We start from the raw sequence: 19843 nt of genomic DNA, 5'->3' as shown, positions 1-19843 counted from the left end.
TGAATTCGACAGAAACAAAATTAGAAAACTTGGAGTCAAAGCATGAATGAATCAATGAATGGGGAGGATAGGGATGCGAATGAATGATAATCAATGAAAGGAAGGAAAGAAGGAAAAAGTAGACGTGTAAAAGGATACTAATACAAATGAATGCAATATTTTGTATTTATATGTATTCTTAGACACATCTGAATGGAAATGTGTATATAAGGCATTTTATGGTGAAAATGTTGTGCTACTTGAACACAGTATTTAATATCATGTAACCAAATTGTTGTTAATGGTAATTGTATTATACTAACATGTGCAAATTTATAAAGTATCTAACCTATCGCCACTGTGCCTAATGCTGATTTGCACCTGGCTGTGACCTGATTATTATTAATTTTCCATATTCAGAACACAAATATGTTAAGAATGAATTTTTTTGGGCAATATTACACTACCTTCATCAGCAGCTATTGTTAGTCACATAACTTAAATGGTCACGTGATATGAGGAGAACGGTGTAAATGGATAATAATTTGGTCCCCTCATCCCTGTTTTGCATTAGCCTCCATAAATGTATTTTGATTGCCTCCTTCACCTTCTTTATCCTTATGTTGTCTTCTGATGTGATGACCTTGGTCTGATAGGGAATGACAGATTGTCTCATATTGCTACGATGTTCATTTATGACCAATGACTCTCTATTGATGTGTTCCTTAATTCTTATTCCTAACACTTTACCATAAAACAAATATTAGTTCATCTTTTTCTCTTATTATTGTAATTTATGATAACTTCATTAATAAAGTGAAAAACAAAAGTCAGAGAATATTAACATAGAGCTTGATGTTGCAGGAATACAGCATTGACATCAGGCATAAATACAGAAAAGCTAACATGATTGTAGATGTACTTTCACGTGTACAGAAGCACTGCATTGTATATTTAAATTCTATCATATGATATCATTTTAATATGTAATTTTAATTATATGTATATTTGATTCATATGTAATAAAAAGCTCTGTTGTATAAATCTTTAATCTTTTTTTTTATGCGGCTGATGTTTTATGGCAGCGTGGACAGTGGATGGTAGCAATGCCGGTCATTGGTTAATGGCTCAGGATTTCCTGGCGTGCCTTCGGTGCTTGCTGCAGCTGCCCTATTGGCCTTGCAAGCTACAGTACCTTTACCAATAGAGGTGTGCCATGTGATGATGTCCTGGGCAGTCTGCTCACACTTGTCATAGCTAATGCTGAAGTTCTTTAATGATGCCTTCATTGTGTCCTTATAACATTTAGTTCTGGCCTCCTTTGTTGCATTTTCTTTGTTAAAGCTCGCCATAAAATAAATTTTTTGGAAGCTGTTGGTCTGGAATACAAGCTACATGGCCTGCCCATCGCAACTATGATTGCATCGTGATGGTATAGATTCTGGGCAGGCTTGCTTTGGAAAGGACCTCAGTAACCCGGATTGTGTCTTGCCACTTGATATTGAGTAGTCTTCTGAGACAAGTTGTATGGAAGTGGTTCATCTTTCTCGCATCCCACTGGTACACTGTCTAGGTTTCGAAAGTTTATAATAGTATAGGAAGAACAATCATTCTGTACACCTTCAGCTTTGTCTGAGACTAATGCCACTTCTGTTCCAGACATTGACATGTAGCCTGCTGAAGGCTGCACTGGCCTTTGCAATCCTGGCATTAACTTTGCCATTCAGTTTGGGACATAGTGCTGCCAAGATAGATGAACCTGTTTACTGCGCTGAGGTTGTAAATGTTCACTGTGATGTTTGGCTCAGCATATGGCTTTCCTGGAGCTTGTTGATACATAACTTCAGTCTTTGTTGCGTTGATCATAATGCCAAAATTTGTGTACACATGAGAGAATGTGTCAATGCTACATTGTATGTCAGCTTCAGAGCCCGTGTTACGGGCACAGTCATCAGCAAATAGAAAGTCTCTGACAATGTCTGTTCTTATGCAACTTTAGTTTTTGTCTGGAGCCTCCTGATGTTGAACAGTTTGCCACCAATCTGGTATCTGAAGCCAATTCCCAAATCACCATCTCTGAAGGCATCAGTGAACATGGCTGAGAACATGAGACTGAAAAGTGTTGGTGCCAGTACACAGCCTCACTTCACTGCATTTGTGACAGGAACGGCTTTAATGTCTTACCCTTGTCCTGGACTCTAGCTTTCATACCATAGTGGAATTGCTGCACCATGGTGATACATTTCCTTGGATAGAACTACTTGCCACACTGGCTTTCTGGTAGGAGTCCATGTTCAAAGTGTGATGTGAGATGGTTGAGGAGAATCCTGCCTAGTACGATGGAGAGCAAGGATATATCTTGGTAGTTGTCACAGACATGATGATTTCTTTGACGCCTTTACAGTTGTATAATAGTAGCATCCCTAAATTCCTGTGGAATTGATTCATTTTTCCATTGGAGCTGAAATAACCGATGGGGTTTTTGAGCCAATGCTGCACTGCCTTCTTTGTATCTCTGTTGTGATTGTGTATGAATATGAATCAGGGGCCTTTCTGCTAGAGAGGACATGTATTGCTTTCTGGGTTTCTAACTAGTTGATGGGTCTTCCAGGGATTAATTAACTGGCACTTGGGGCAGATGATAAATGGTTTCATCACTGTTGGTTGGTTCAGAATGCAATGAAATTGTTATGTCACAATCCTGTATTGGCCTCGTCAAATCGGAGGATAGAGGCAACAAAATCTGAGCCTGTACTACTGACTGTAACTGTATAACATATCCAATAAAAATGAATGCATTTTATGTCAGTTATTATTAATCAACATTGTATTTATTTAAAATACTATCATTGTGATAAATATTTCATTTGCACTAACAAAAGTGCTGTTATTAATATATTCAGTTATAGTAACAATCAGTTAAACATTGATTATCTTATAATATGACCTAACAATATATATTTTGCTGTGTCTGGATAATATTACATTTTACATTTAGTAAAATAATTAATAATGTTTCCCCATACTGTATAGATTGCTTCTGTCTGCGAAACTAAGGAGATATATGTTTTTATTTGTCTACTTTGCTTGAACTAACAAGTAATATCTTTAATATAAATTATTTCTCCTTAGATTCAAGTGTTGAGGGACTAGATGAACAATCAGTGCAATCCCATGTATCAGGCGACAATGGCCAAACAGTTATCCCTCACAGAATCCCTCAAGTTCCAGAAAGTCTTCAGTTAGAAGTCTGCAGTGGGATGTGATGCAACTGGAGAAAGAAATATTAAAGCTAGAAATTGAATTTATCAAGATGAAATATAAGAAAATTATCGAAGAGACAGAAGTGTTAAAACTGCAGAAGGAGCTCTTACAATTGCAGATTAATCATTTCAGTTAAATCTTTGTGCTAATTATTCATAAAATATCAGAGAAATACAAATTACCTAATGAAATATCAGTGTGCATGAATATTGTGCATTGAAAACTCTTGCTGAAGACAATTTATATTACAGATGAGTATTCTCTGATGTTTTGAATGTTTATAATAGCCTGAAATTAACATTACACAAATAATTGATTTATTTTGACCAACAGGCAGATTTAGAAATTTGGTTATTCAGTGATACTGTACATAAGATGAAATATTTTTCATAGCGAAAAGATTGTATTGTTTTATAGACTATAATTAATTTCCATTGGTTGATAGGTTCAGTATTCAGTGATATTGTACATAATTGTATTAGCTGAAATTATTTTTATAAATTTATTTCATTTTCATTGTCTGACAGGTAAATGTTAAAGTTGGTTGTTTATTAAATTATTCAAACTGAAATTATTCTTTTATAAATATACTAGATTTTGATTACATGACAGGTAAGTGCGTGTTAATGTTGATTATTCTGTGATAGTTGTACATAACTATATAAATTGTAGATTTTAATGAAAGTGGCTACAAGATCATGTAAGGTCATGTATAGACCTTGTTTTAATGCATGTCATGTAACAACACTTTCATTTTCATATTCAACCTTGCTATACATAATTCAATCAAAATATACTTGCCGCATCCGGGTCTCTCTAAAATGTAATCAGATGGTTGCTGATCCACTAAAAAATATGGCCAACAATACTGAAATATTGAATGACTGCGGAAGACAGAAAACAAAGTCTTGTTCATATGCCACATCTCGTATTATATCACATTCCCTACAGTGTATGGATACATCACCTTGGAAAGTGCACAATGCTGACATGAGGGGCAAGTTTTAACACTGTCAACCACACTGACAGTCTAACATTAAGATTCAGTGTCAAACAATTTATAATTTAGATATTTTTTGGAACTTTCAACTAATGAACAACATCTTGTATGTATGCATGTGATATCAGTTATGACCTATAACATGATATCCATTATAACCTTTAATGTACTTACATAATATACATTATGCCCTACATCAATAATTACATGATATCAACCGTACCGTATCATCTAGTTACACAAATGCGCATATCAGTTATGCCAATAACATAGTTACAAAAATGCACATGATATCATATTTGCCCTATAACACATATTTATGCAAATACATGATATCAGTTATCCCTACAACACAGTTACACAAATGCACATGATATCAAGTATGCCCTATAATGCAGTTACATGATATCAATTATGCCCAACTGTTCTGGTGGCGTATTGGTTAGAGTGTCCGCCTCAGATGCAGGATGCTGTGGGTTTGAACCCCAGCCGAGTCATACCAAAGACTTCTAAAACTGGTACTAACAGCTGCCTCACCAGATGCTCAGCATTAAGAGGTTAGTGTTAGGACAAGTCGACCTGGTGTCAGGATAATGTGACTGGTTGGGACGTGATGCTACATGTATGCGGCATGATGCCCCAGTGCTCGATATCACTATAAACTGCCACACTGCTGACATCGTAGCAATATGACTGAAATATTGTTAAAGCTACTTAAAATTGGTTATGCTCTATACAAATAATTACATGATATCAACCATGCCTTAAAATTTAGTCACATCAATTATGTCTTGTACACAGTAAACACAGCATGATATGGTGAGTGGTATAATTCAACTAAAGACGAGACATAAAGATCTGATACACAATTATTTTTGACCAGCGAGGACCCGCAGCTAATTTGCAAGAATGCAGGTCTCATAATTCACTGGTCGCAAGTTTGATACACGCTCTCGCTAGACCGATTCCGCTGCTTCATTGCGTTCATAGGAAAGGTACCTAATCACCATTTGTTTGGTATGTTACAGTCAGTACTGTATTACAAGTGCTGGTAGGACCAACACAAACAGAATGAGCCTATTTAACTTAAAACTTAAGTGTCCATTACAAAATAAGCTATAGGGATGACCCATTTAGAAATTTAAAGCAAGAGACAGACACATTTGCTAGTTTAAATTACATTAAAAGCCATCTTAAAAAAGGCTGCCCAAGCCCTCCGCACATTATGTGTAATTTCATCGGATTTTTAGAGATTTCAAAAGAATGCATTATCTAAACTGTGATGTGTTTTCATACCTGTCAACATGTATGGGTTACTTGCAATTTGTAGATTTTGTGCTTAAAATGTTTTGTCAGTGTACAGCCATACAACCATTTTGTACTTTTTTAAGATAAAAATCATGTTTATTTATTTTAAAAACTTTGTTGTTAATCCCGGAGTCTGGATGTAATGTTTTTTAAATTTAAAATTGAGCTCGATGAAGAATCTTTTCTAGCCATGCGCAAGCAATGTAGGAATAACTCGATGGAAGCCAGTAACGACGAAATCAAGTTTAAGTATCGTATTTAGCGAAATGAATAAAAATATATTAATATTGTAGAAAGTATTTAGATGGATTCGTTTTGTTCAAGATTCGTATGATACTTTTAGCTGATTTTATTATTTCCAACTTCCATTGCATTCCTGCCAACTTAAATGTAGGCCATTGGAACTTGAAACATGTCCATTTGCTTGTGTGGGAATTTGAATTTATTTGGAAGAAGACATCAGTGTAAGTAAAGTCTGACTAAAACATTATAACGTTAACTTGTAGAAAAGCATATATATGGGATGCCAAATATGTGAGATATTTCTGAATATTTGACTGATCATTCTGATGTTAATTGACATCGGAACACTCTGCAGATCACCGTTATTGGGGATTAAGACCTCGAAGACCCAAAAATAACTATCAGGTTGAGGTCTTACATTGTAAAACTATAGGTTTCTGGGGGGAAAATATAATTATGTAATAATGAGACCATGATAAATCCAAAGAAGTTAATATTACACCTTGAAAATTTGTTTTTCACAATACCTTGCACATGTTTTTTACTAGGAGTTACACTTTTGTTTTTGAGTTGCTTCACACCCTGAATCATAGTTTGAGGATTATTATATGCTGCCTGATGAGTGTGTGCACAGCATTTTGAAAGAATAATTTACAGCAACAAGTTTATACTTGCTTGAAATAAGCAGTGCTACTGTACCAGCCTGTATTTTGGTGTGCTATGTTTCTTTGCGTATAGGAAAATGTACAGCAATTCCTTGTCATTAATCTTATAACAATATTATAGAGATTTAAGCAGCCAATCGAGGAGTATGATTAATTATCAAATTAGTTATGCCCTGCGAGAAAGAATAAAAAAGAATTGTGGTAGATTTCATGTCTTTTTTATCAGTCTATCATTTCTCAGTTGCACATGTATACAGTATACTTCTGGAGTTTTATGTGAATTTTATTGGCTTTAGTTTATAACGTTTATAATGTTACCCTTATGGTCATTAGTTCATCTAATCAATGATAAGGATTTCTTTATATAACTCTGTATCTGCTTTTCTTCCTTTTTCATTTTGGCATTCACTTCCTTTCGATCATTTTGGTTTATTTGGACTTCTACTGGAAAATGGTTATTTAGGCTTTATGCAAATGCACAGTGTACCCTTGCACACTATTATGCAGTTTCTTCTCCAAGAGTTCATAGATTGAATTATTACTTCTCCAAATTTCAATTCTCTGCTTTAAAACCTCCCTACATTATTTTAGACTTCATGCAGATGTGCATGACGAGTTGAAATGTCAGCGAATTAATTTCCTGAAATGTTAACTGTTTTCGGCATGGTCATGTTGTGTCTGAGATTGGCATGACTTCATGTTTTCTAATCCAACATCAATATGACTAAGGTGACTTAAGATGGGAAAGCATTGAAACGGACTTCATCTCAAATCTCCTCATTTAACAAATGATGGTCTGTTTTTAAGATCTCGACTGATATAAATTTGGAAACTTCTGTGTAATGTAAGTTAAGATTATTGGGACATATGGGTTATACTTGGCATGTTACAAAATGGAAACATTTCAAAGTATCTGAGATCAATTATAAAACTTTGCATATTATCAAGATTATTGTAATGTTTTACAGTCTAAAGCCACTGCTGAAAATCCACTATGTTTTCAATTATGGTTATGAATTAATAATAAAAGGAAAATTATGCAACTTTAAGTCACTGTTTATGACTGAATAATATGTTACAAAGAATTTACAAGGAAGATAATTGACATATATTACACAAGATTTTATTACAAATTCGATTGTCCAACCAAGTGTACACTCTTGTATATCGATGCATCCTCAGTTGTTACCAGTAGTCATTAATATACCTCCAACATCAAACGTGAGCAGGAATGATAGAAGTTTACCTACTGAGACAGAAAACATCTAGGCATGAATGAATTTCAATATTATTGAATTTATATAAGCATATGGGTAAAGATACAAAATGTGGTGAAACCTTAAAACAAACTAATCATTCTCTAATAAGCAAACAACATCATTGGAAGTAAAGACTAGTGCAAACATTCTACTGATTTAGACTTTTGGCCAGCTGCTAATTGCTTGGGCTAATAGGCATCAGTCAGTCTCAAGAGACCTTGTATCTGTGCCGATGGATGTTGACATCTGTTTGGCAGTATCAATTTTGTCTACAAAGACCGATGTGAGAGTGGCACTTTGTACCACACTTGGGATCTGTAAATGGGTTGTTTCCTTGGTGCTTGGGATTTCTGTGGATCCTTTTTTCTTCTCCTTTCTGCCTAAGATCTATCTCATACTGTTTGAGTCCCTCCTGTACTTCATGCTGCCACACACGAATATCTGATGTAACTCCTCCCAAGTATCTGTTCCGTTGACAAGTGTCTTTAGGTCATGCTTCATGTGTTATAGCGTGACTAAGGTATTCCAATCGGTCCATTCCATGCTTTCCCTGCCTAAAGCTCCCCATATTGAAGTCTTTAGGATTGCGACTGTCCTTCATTCAGGACACGTGACTTAACCATCGCATGCATCTTTGCCTCTGAATCATATACAGACTTGTCATCTCTGCTCTCTCAAGCACTGTGCTATGGGGAACTTTGTCTCTCCAGATAATGTTAAGGATGCGCCTGAGACAGCATGTATGGAATGCATCAAGCTTTCTTTCTTATTATGTATTCAAGGTTCAAGATTCACTCCCTTTTAGGAGTGTGCTCAAATCACCACACAAGCATTGTATAATTGGACATTGGTGTTTCCTGTCACATTGCTACTGGCACATGCTCATTTTGTTTTTCTGAAGATTGTGGTGGCGGCCTACCCTCTCCTATTAAGTTTGTTCTCCAGGAAAGATTGTCTGTGATTACTGACCCCAAGTAAAGAATTCATGAACTACTTTCAGCTCAAAGTCCTGAATCTTGACTGATGTAGGATAATCCACACTATGCCCAATCACGTGCATCTTTTGTAGGCTGATGGTGAGCCTGAAGTGCCTACATGCATCTGCAAAATGATCCATGAGTTGCTGGAGATCCTCTTTTGAATGGGTTGTGACTGCCGTGTTCTCTGCAAATATAAAGTCCCTACTGCTTTTTACTTGTTTTATCATTTCCACCCGTAGTATGGAATGATTGAAAAGCATCCTGTCTAATCTATTATGAAGGTAGACAACTTATGTGGCTGATCCATAAGCATAATTGAGCAGGAAGGAGAAGATACCAAATAGCATGGGAGCAAGAACGCAGCTCTGCTTCACTCCACTTCTGACACTGAACACTTCCGATATAGAACCATCATGTCTTTGTGAAAGGAATTTACAATACTGTCAAGTTTTGCTAGGATCTTGATGAGTTCCTCCCTGGTAACAAGGTCGAAAAACTTGGTGTTGTCAATGAAAGCGACATAGATTAGTTTCCCCTGCTCTTTACAGTATTCTTGCAGCTGCCTGAATGGAAATACCATGTAAGTGGTGGATCTCATGGCTCTAAACTGGCACTTTGATTCTGGGTAGACTTTCGGCAAGCATTTGGAGCCTCTATAGTACAGCCTTTGCAAAGGTTCATTATCATTGTTCAGAAGGGAAATGCCACGACAGTTGTTGCAGTCACTCCTGTCACCTATATTCTTGTACAGGGTGACAATAAGGGCAATCGTCATGTCTTGTGGTACTGAGCGTTGTTTCCAGCATTGACAGAGGAGTTCATGCAGTTTTATGAGGAGGGTTTGAGCTCTTGACTGAGTTCTTCGAGTGTTTGCTGCTATCAAGCTTGTCCATGGTTAGTAAGCAATCAAGCTCGTCCATGGTTAGTAAGTACTTCACTGCATTTAGGATATCCTGACTGGTATTGTTTTCTCTTGAATAGAGATCTGATTAATACTCCACCGAACATTCCATCTGCTATGGGCAGTCTGTTATGATCTTGCCAGCGGCAGTCTTCAAGGGGCCGTTTTCTTCTGTGTGAGTCCAATAGCTGAATTCGCGAGCAGAGATGAAGCTGGAAATTATTTGCACAATGCTGTGCAGCCTGCTGAACTTTGTTACAGACTGTCCGTCCGTATTGTTCTTAGCGCTACGCGTTACTGACCACTATTTACATTTTTATCATTGATGTCATTGCACCCCACTTGCCACTAAAACTGGATGCGATGAATAAATATGATTCAGATTTTTGCACCTTTTGGATATAAGGTATAGGTGAATCAAAGCGTTCCGCATCAGAGCTGAAAGTCGGACATTTACCATAGTACATTTTTCTTCCTTTCCTTCACTGGTTAATATGCTTGTAAATACACCCCCTGATGTTATTACGCATGATGGTTTGGGCACGTGAGTGATTTGTTCATCCTTGAATAGGTTTGTTGTATAATTATCATCAATATACTCTTTGATATAACAAATCAATACATCAGCATCTCTGAGTCCTGCGTTTTAAGTGATCTCGACCAGCGTTATTGAATTCGACAACATTATTTTGAATGTCAATTAGATGTGTGCAGTGTACCAGCTTGATCCTCAGAAATCACAAGCTCACCTGGATTGATGCCAACAACAGCAAGAATAGTAGATTCAGACAAATCCACTTTGGTTGCAAACCTTCTATGATCTACATCAGCACCGTGTCGTCGGGCTGAATAATGTTCGTAAATGTTAAAAGACATCTGTATAACATTGAATGATCTTTAATGCGAAATTGACAAGTGCTTGCTGGGTTTGTGATGATGATGCTTTGCTTCCTGCAAGTGCTCGCAATGCTTCAACACCATATAGGACCATCCAACGACGTTTGTACTGGTATAATTGAATAAAACAGTGGATATTTACAGTGTCTAGTCAAATAATTAACAACTTCATCTGGTGGTGCAAAACTTTATGAGTCAAAATACAAATGATGTTGGGGTGTCATCATGGACGTAACACAATGGGTGCCAGACTGTGTTGTCAGATCCAGGTCGACAATACCGATTTCACGTGTGCGTGGCACCATTGATGCAAGTTCATTTCACATAAAGATGCTATGAAAATGTTCGATTTAGCCATTACATGTAAATCAAGATGCATCAATGGCTGCATGACCTTCTGAGTGCTGTACCGGGTAATCAAAGCACACTTCATGATGGTATTCAGTGACTTTTCCTGGTAATGGAGGGCTTTTTCCTTTTTATAGACCTACCAGGTCCACGACGTACTATATGCGACCACCCACTGCCTTTTTCAGGGCTATCACAGATGCATTTATGATAGCCCCTAATATCACAGCTTTTCCAACCTCTAAATCAGCAGCTTCTAACAATGCAGGAATTGCTGCAAGAGATGGAAATAATCCACCGTTCTCTTTTTAATTTGTGTCACCCCTGACTTGGATAGTTTCAAAGTCACTGAAGAATTATTTTGTTTGGCCAAATTAATCTGTGTGAGTTGTGTTTACGTCAACCACCTAGGGACATTCATGCGTTATGTATATTTAATTTAATTGTTTGTTAGTTTTAATTTTTGTTTTTTTCATTACATGCTATTGTAATGTAACATTGTATGCTGAACTTGACCGTGTCCAAAACTGAGTTCACTTCTGCTTGACCTGATTGACTTTTTATTTATTTTTTTTGTAAACAAGTAATACATATCTAACTTATTCTCTGTATATTGGCTTAATATCAGGATTATTATTATAGAAGAAGTAATGACAGAAGAAGTAATGATGTTTATTCGGGTCAAAGTTTTGGAATTTTCTGATTGTAATCCAGGTAATGGTTTTGATTTTGTTAAAATCAGGATAATTCTGAAGGTTTATGTTCCATTAGGTATTTTGTATATAGAAAATGCTAATTGTGATCTAGGGTGAAGTAGAGAACTATAAAATCATGTAATTATGAGAACTAGGTTCTATCCAGTTGGGATGAATCTTTTTCTTCAAATTACTGAATTCAATTGATTATTTTCTCTAGAAATACAAAAGTGCTCTGATAAACGTCTTGGCTAAAGACATTTACTGGAATTTATACTGAATTCAAACATGGAATTATATTAATGTGATTCAACAAAAGACTGTTGACATAACACTCTATAAGCTATAAAAGACACGTCATTGCCTTCAGTTTTGGATTTCTTTGGGATTTGTAATGAGTTTCATTCAGGACCTTAAATTCTCAGGACTTGTGTCCGTACTTCTTGGATTTTTGGGATTCAGTTTGTAAAGCCATACGTTCTTTTTTCGTATTTGCACTTGACATTCTAAGGAAATAAATTATTTGTTAAATTTTACAAAGCGTTTTGTCCTTCAGTTTTTTTATGTTACTTATTTTAAGAGGATAGACTCGTGACACCTCTCATATTTATTACAGGTGATTGATAAGAATATATTCTTGCTATATGGAACAATCCAAGCGTATGCGTGCTAACATTAGGAAAGCTAAATTCTTAATAACTCAAATTATTAGCTTTATTTTGAAGAACAAAAATTGAAATAGGATGAAAACGTAGTTATTCGCTCTTTAATTCTAATTGAAGTAAACTATTTGCAAAAGGAACAAGTAAGACTGAAGAAAAAATGTGAAAACAGAATAAACCTGTTTTTGGTGGATTTTAAGATGCATGAGTCGAGGACATGGTTAATGTATACAGTATACTGTTGTAAATTAGAAACGAAACAATACATGTAGCTATGCGAGAAAAGCATACTTGCCGATAATAACAAAATTTCATGAATGTATTTTGTTGTTGTTATTGTTGTGGCGTTTAACGCCATTTTTCAGCACACGATAGACCATGCATGGTGGCCAGTATTAATGGTGGATTAAGAAGCATGGGAAAACCCCAGGAAGAACCACCTACCCACGAGAAGCTACTGGAAAGCTTTCTCACATGCCCACATTGGCCGAATCCTAGACTCAAACCCACGCAGGCAGAGGTGAAATGGCAGTGATCCATAACGGAGAGCGCTTTAGACCACTCGGCCACTCGGGGCCCCCATGAATGTATTAACACAGATATAACATTTACAGCATCATTCTGGCGACAATTACTGGGAAGATGAAATATTTAGCATCCCTCAGTAGATAAGACTAGTACAGATTGAATGAAAAATTAGTCATGTTGGATGTCTGTTAGATAAGTATGCGCTTTAAAAAGTAACCGGTGTTCGTTCTTTATTGATGACGAAGACGGAAAGGTATACAAGGGATGACGAATAGTAATGTAAAAAAAAATTAACAATTAGAAATGTAAAGCAAATATTTATTTCATTTGAAAACCTGAAGAACACTTACAATGATAGCAATAGTTTCATATAATTATTGACTTGACAATATTATGATGAACAACGCAATCCTTATCTGGCTTACAGTATAAAATACATTATTACCAGTTTGTGACTTGAATAAAATTCTCCACATAGCAGATTCATTGTTTTATACATTTTCTTGCATTGTGTATTAAAATACAGTACATGTATTTAACATCTCAATTATATTTTTTAACAATTATCCATACTGCTCTCTGGTAATGTCTTCCGTTCAGTAACATACTTTAGGTCAGTTGTTTCTTCCTACGTCTTCTAAGTTTTGCGCAATCATTACCTAAAAACAAAAGGTGTGTATGTTTGTTTGTTTGTCTAAAATGTATCTTTATGTCCAGGAAGAGAAAATAATCAGGTGGAGTTCACAGTCTTTCGGTAGGTGAAGTAAGGACAGGCTGCTTACTATAGAGCCCAATTGTTTGAATTATGTAGAATAATGTTCAAAGTTTTCTTTATCTAGTAAAGTCTTAACTTTTCTGCCTTAAAATTATTTTCCTCCAAAAACTTTTTTCTAATTTTCTTTCCTTAGATCTACTTAATAATCAGCATCACAGCACATACGTATCATTTTCATTTATGTCAACTCTCTCTTTCTCTCTCTCTCTCTCTCTCTCTCTCTCTCTCTCTCTCTCTCTCTCTCTCTCTCTATATATATATATATATATATATATATATATATATATATATATATATATACAGACACACACACACACACATAGAAAGTGATAGATATCTTCTTCCATGGGTCATCCATAGTATTTCAATATTTACATTTATGCTTTTGAATGGAGAATTCATCAGGCTTTTTATGAATTGTGTAACACTTGGCAATTAAGTGTGTAATTTTGCTTACAATGATGCTTTGTCTCTGAGCTTCACTTTTTCAATTCTTTCATTTGTTCGGAAAATAAATAAACAGTAGCAAATGTTACTTAATGTTTAGGATTATATCGAAGTACTTTGTATTGCTTCAGTGTTTATCTTAAACTTAAATCATTCAAATAATGGACTATATTTATGAAGTGAATATTACTTTTGCAGTCCGATTAACAGATCGTGTCTAAGCTCCGTGACTTTTTCTCTGTAGATATGTCATTGCAGACAATCTTACAATTGTTATTTTTTTCTCTTATTATTTCTGATCTCATTCTTTCTATGCTTCTTTTATTGTATTCTTAGCTTTAATCATAATGTTACGTATTTTTATATTTCACAAAAACATCCACATGAAGCAATTCTGCTCCATAAGTTTTAGTAATTGACAATTGTTTGATAATATGCCATTGAATCTCCTCATAACTTTATCTGAAAATAAATGAACATAGCAGATGCTACATGATATTTAGGGCTATAGGATGGGTATTGCACAATCCTGGATGCTTTTGATTCTTTCCTAATGTTATGTTATTAATGCTACAATAATGTTTTGCCTTCATTTATTACTTGTTTATTATTATTATTATTATTATTATTATTATTATTATTATTATTTCAAAAGCAATAGTACCAAGCATGAAATGGAAGAAATAAGAAGTAGAGCAGTTAGATGACAGAGATCTTTAGATTTCTTCTAGTACTGGTTAGAATGAATATAGATAGTGGGCTAAACAGCTTTAAGTTGTACATGTTGAACCAAAGAAATACACACAACTTGTAGACGGTGAAAATTATTTTGATATTTTAGCTACTACAAATTAATATGTGAGATTGTTCTTGGCACACTTCTTTAATTAGGACCGATCGAAACTTTTGTAGAAACCCCAACTGCCCTGTGTTGAATAAATCAGTCATTGTCAGTTGATACTTTGGATCAAATTAAATGTTAGTATCCATTGGTAGATATCGGCTTCTGATTTTAAATCTGCCAGGAATAAAAGTGCTTCCCATTCACAGGTTTAGTGATTGCTCCTTTCTTTCTGGCCGATAACTGTAATATGAAAGAACATATCTTTTTTGCAAAGAACTCCTTTTATCCTACCGATGAGAGAAGTGATAGATGGCGATTCATGCCTTTAAGGATATGTTATTGCAAAGTGAGTTTCAATAAAATAAAATATCAGAACGTCATTGTAGCAGCAATCGGGCCCACAAACCCCATCAAGGCAGTGCTTTTAGATGGTATGCCAAGTGCTATTACCCCTATATAACAGCTGGATGGCTCAGGACACTTTTCATATTACCCAATTGTCATAGTCTTTATGATTTGCATTGTTGTTCCATCCTATTCTAAAGTGATGCGTTTCAAAATTTCAACCCCAGTTGGCACAAATTTTCTTCCTCCAAATCACTTGTATTCCATGTCGATGTCAAATTGTTTTGAAACTTGTGTCAATACTCCATTGTCAGGATTGTCAGGTGGCATCAATGATTTGTATTCCTTGCCGAAACAACTGCACACCCCTAGACTTGTTTTAAGACATGTCGATTCTAATTGTGAATGAAAATGTTTGATAGAGTTGTGTAAACCTAATAAAGTTTATGCTGCAAAACACAGCGCAGACCTAGTTAAAAGGCTTTCATGTGAGGCATTAGATAGGCAGTACTGCCATTATGTACGATTAAGTCATGGTTTACATAGATTGAAATTGAAGCCGGGTCAATTAAGTAAACAATGGCCGAGCAAATGTGATGATTCCTTGCTGGGTGCAAAAACAGAGATTTATAAAACGTTTTGATATATGTCCCAGCTTTAAAGTCGGCATTCGTGACTGCGCTGACCGTACTAAGAATCACAACCTCATGAATGAAGTTTGTAACATAATGTTCACACAATTGCCTGCATCATCAATGCTAAAGAAGCCAGAACCACAATAATCCATGGTGCTTATTTTTAATTTGACTGGTTTAAAGGTACGCCAGTATATTAACTAGTGATTTCAACTAAAAGTCGTATCAAGAGCTTATAGGTGCCTCTATCATGCAATATGGTCTTCTAAAGGAGACAATAAGCCTATGTAAGATTCACTTCCACATAAAAAGTGTATCAGGGCAGAATCGTTCAAACACTATGATATAATTTTGCACAAGCACTTCGCTTTAATACCGAAGCAAAGTATTGCATCTGCGGCATTTTTAATAACATCATTTTATCCAGAAACAGCAAATTACTAGACTTGTTCCATCTGTACATGTGGCCCGTATTGGAGACCAAAGAGGTTTATAACCTCAGGGGCTCAGGAATGCAGAATGTGAAAAGAAGTTCTGGCAAAATCAAATAAGCTTTGCCGCATGGTGCGCAATCAGCGGTTAGTGAGTGTATGTTGTTAGTCATTTTCGATTTGAGCATCAGGGCCAACAACGTTGGTACACAGTTTCTATTGCATTTCTGTTTACTATCTGGTAAGAAACATTCACTGAAGACTTTGGCGACGCATGTGTAAGTTCTGTAAATCCTAAAGATAATATGGTGCTACTTTTGGGTTTCAAAGATTTTGCCGTTTGTCTTAACAAACGGCTTCGACAGCATAGGTCTGATATTTTACCGTCTCCGTTGCCAGTGACTCATCTCTCGTTGCTCTCGGGACATCACCTTCATATAATTCAACTATGTGTACCATCACAAGGTGAGGGTCACTGATTACGTTCTTGTTATGAACAGTGAGCTACACCTCACGCCAATATCATACATGATGTCACTCAGGATAATCACAAGCTTAGGACTTTCTTAAATGTTGGCTATGGTTGCGCCTCTGTTATGAATTTGCATTTCGCACTAATTCGGCTTTCTGCGACAGACCTCTGTCAAGCTCTGCCCTCTGCCTCTGTTTTGAAGAATTCCAACAGCAGGTTGCTGAAGTTGTGCTCATGCATTCCGTAGAGGTTGTATACCACTGAAGCCACAGGAGAAGGTATCTTAATAGGCTTGTCAATACCGATGGAAAGTGAGGACACATACCTTCTGGGCGTTTATGCATTCACTGGGTCGAACATGTCCATTACTGTCCACTTATCCACGTACAGAACTTGGATGATAAACCTAACGTGGATGTAATATTATCTGCCAGCCAGGTGGGTGTAAAGACAGCGGTTTCACGCATTCAGCTTTTCTTGCTAAAATCACGTCTCAGAGTGGATCGCATCCTCAAAACCACCCCTGCTTAGAATGCACACATTCATGTTGACCTCAAACAATTGCTTGTATGTTTTACCAACCCAGATCCAAATAGTTCTGGAAACACGGCAAAATAATGGTACTGGCTTGTCAGGATCAAATGGATCTCAAATTGACGCTATAGCAGAAGACTTCCTATATTGCATTCTTTGTGCGCTCTGCCTCCTTGACTCTCGCAAACCCTGCATGGGCTGCTCTCAGATGATCAATCACTCCAAAAGGTTTTATAATGCATCGCTGCTATTGGACTCCTTATCCACGTAAAGGTCGTACTGTTCATGATCATGCTCTTGATGGCATGAATGATCACAATGACTCAATATATGTTTCATGTACAGTTTGCTGCACAATAAGACCGATGCATACTTTACAACATTGTTCACTTAAACATCATTTTATTTGCACACTAGCGTGCACGTACATCCCACAGGAACTCGGCAAAGGCCAATTTAATGCGCTTTAGCCTGTCCTTCCTCAAACTGCAAGTTGTCCCTCGTGTTATCGCTGAGTTCCTTCTCTGTTTTTGCCTTTCCTCCAAACCTGCATGACACTTTAGCTAGTTTCTTTTATGTAACATCTGTCGGTGCAATTTCCAGTGACATGCAGGCAGTAATCACACTTCAACAAGTAGTGTCCTTCATCTAGTAGGCCCATAAAGGAGATTTTTTTTTGTTGTCTAAAATAAACACCATTATCTCTCTCTCTCTCTCTCTTTCTCTCTCTCTCTCTCTCTCTCTCTCTCTCTCTCTCTCTCTCTCTCTCTCTCTCTCTCTCTCTCTCTCTCTCTCTCTATATATATATATATATATATATATATATATATATATATGTGTGTGTGTGTGCTTGTGTGTGTGTGTGTGTGTGTGTGTGTGTGTGTGTGTGTGTGTGTAAATATATTATATATATATAAACCTAACGTGGATGTAATATTATTGTGAGGGGGGGGGGGGGAATTTATGTCGATCTATGAAGAACACATAAGTTTGCGACCAGAGAACAATTACTTAGATTTATGGAGACAGGTACTTGTTAAATCGCTATACTTTTATTTATATAGCAGCAAGACGGACTATTAGGGACACGCTTAAACTTCGATTTCATAGTGGAACTGTCAAAAATTGAAAATTTCCAAAAACCGTAAGTCGCAACGTGGAAGGTCCAATTGACCCCAGATTTGGCGCCTAGTTTTAAAAAGGCGGTAACTATATTTAATCCTGATTGGTTACGCTAAATAACGGGCGTGTTTCCCCACGATACATTTCCTAGTTGCAAATATCGCCACATCATCGAAAAAATCTAATTAGTCTAAGCTTGGCTGCAACATTAAATGTACATGGATTCCGAGATGAATTTGAAAGATATTCTCTCTCGTAGAACACTTGTCCAAGGGACCAGCGGTCTGGAGGTTCAACGGTCACAATTTTGGGGGAAAATAGCTCTTCCGACATATCCTCAGATGTACCTACGCCCTGAAGCAAGCAGTTAGCTGTGTATCTACATTCGTACGTAACCACCTAGCCACACAAAGGATAAATTGTTTATAGAAAATAGAATTCGGTATGATGATAGGTGGAGCAATGATGAATTATCTTGCCCTTTTATTTTCACAGTTTGACTCTGAGGACGAAGGACGAGAGCTTACAAACGTAACGAGGGAATGATAATATTACAACTGGAGCAGCAGAAGTATCGAAAGCGCCATGATGATAGACTAGATCACGGTATTTTGCAATACAAAATAATTTAAATGTTAGAGTATCTTTTCTAGTAATTCATATTTGTTTATTTACTGGGCATTAGGTGACTATATGGAGTAATTAAAGCACAGAGTTCTTATTCTACAATTATATTTCTGTTTAGATTACCATGAAACATTCAAGGACATTCGTGACATTCAACTTTCATTAAAATTTCCTTAAACAAGTAAAGGCTTTCAAATATTAGGACAGCGATTCTAATGTGGCGCTACAACATAGGCGTATTAGAATTTTTCATTCGAAATACTCTTGGAACGTTTCCGGATTACTGTAAAAATGAAAGCACGTTTAGGAAATTCTAGGATTGCTTACCATCCTATACGTTTTTCGTAATATTTTCACTTTGTTTCACTTTATAATTAAAGGAAATGAATTAATGTTTTGGATTATATAATGCGTGGTTAGTATTACATTTTTTGTTATCTTGTTTATGGACGTAGTGTTATAAAAATGGCTAATTTTAAACGGACTATATTCTAAACTATAACATGGCGATACGTGACATATATCTGACTATTTGTAAAATTTAGGTTCAATTCTGAAACCATCGAATATATAAAACACTTATATCATATAATACGGATAACAAGAATGAATACAATTTTTATTCACATAAATATACGACCTGATGAAAGCTTGCTTAAAGGGCAAGTACATTTGACAATTAGTTAAATGTACGCTTTATTGCATAAATCTTTTCTTTACGAGCGGGGGTGTTATTTATATTTAATTTGCATTGTATGCTAGTTATGGTTTTTTATTTCTTTATTTTTGTTATTTAAAGGTGTAGTTTGTGGATGACATTGTCCTAGATCAAGTATATTGGGTTCCTTGCCAAAATATTGGATTTGTTTAATGCTGTATACA

General features: G+C 36.0%; 1 protein-coding gene across 1 annotated transcript; it reads right to left on the bottom strand.

The window, feature by feature from the left end:
• Positions 1-9068: 9068 nt before the first annotated feature.
• Positions 9069-9473, bottom strand: LOC149787142 (uncharacterized). Its single transcript, XM_089976054.1, has one exon. It carries the CDS (start codon positions 9471-9473, stop codon positions 9069-9071), a length of 405 nt encoding a protein of 134 aa, XP_089832180.1.
• Between the last annotated feature and the right edge of the window lie 10370 nt (positions 9474-19843).

Source organism: Sinohyriopsis cumingii, chromosome 12, assembly GCF_028554795.1.
Source record: "Sinohyriopsis cumingii isolate HCF-2022 chromosome 12, ASM2855479v2, whole genome shotgun sequence".
Taxonomy (NCBI): Eukaryota; Metazoa; Mollusca; class Bivalvia; order Unionida; family Unionidae; genus Sinohyriopsis; species Sinohyriopsis cumingii.
The sequence above is the reverse complement of the archived record's forward strand: the minus strand, read 5'-3'. Positions and strand labels throughout refer to the sequence as shown.

Coding starts and splice junctions, on each gene's coding strand:
- LOC149787142 (XM_089976054.1), bottom strand. CDS start 9,473: ATGACGATTGCCCTTATTGTCACCCTGTACAAGAATATAGGTGACAGG.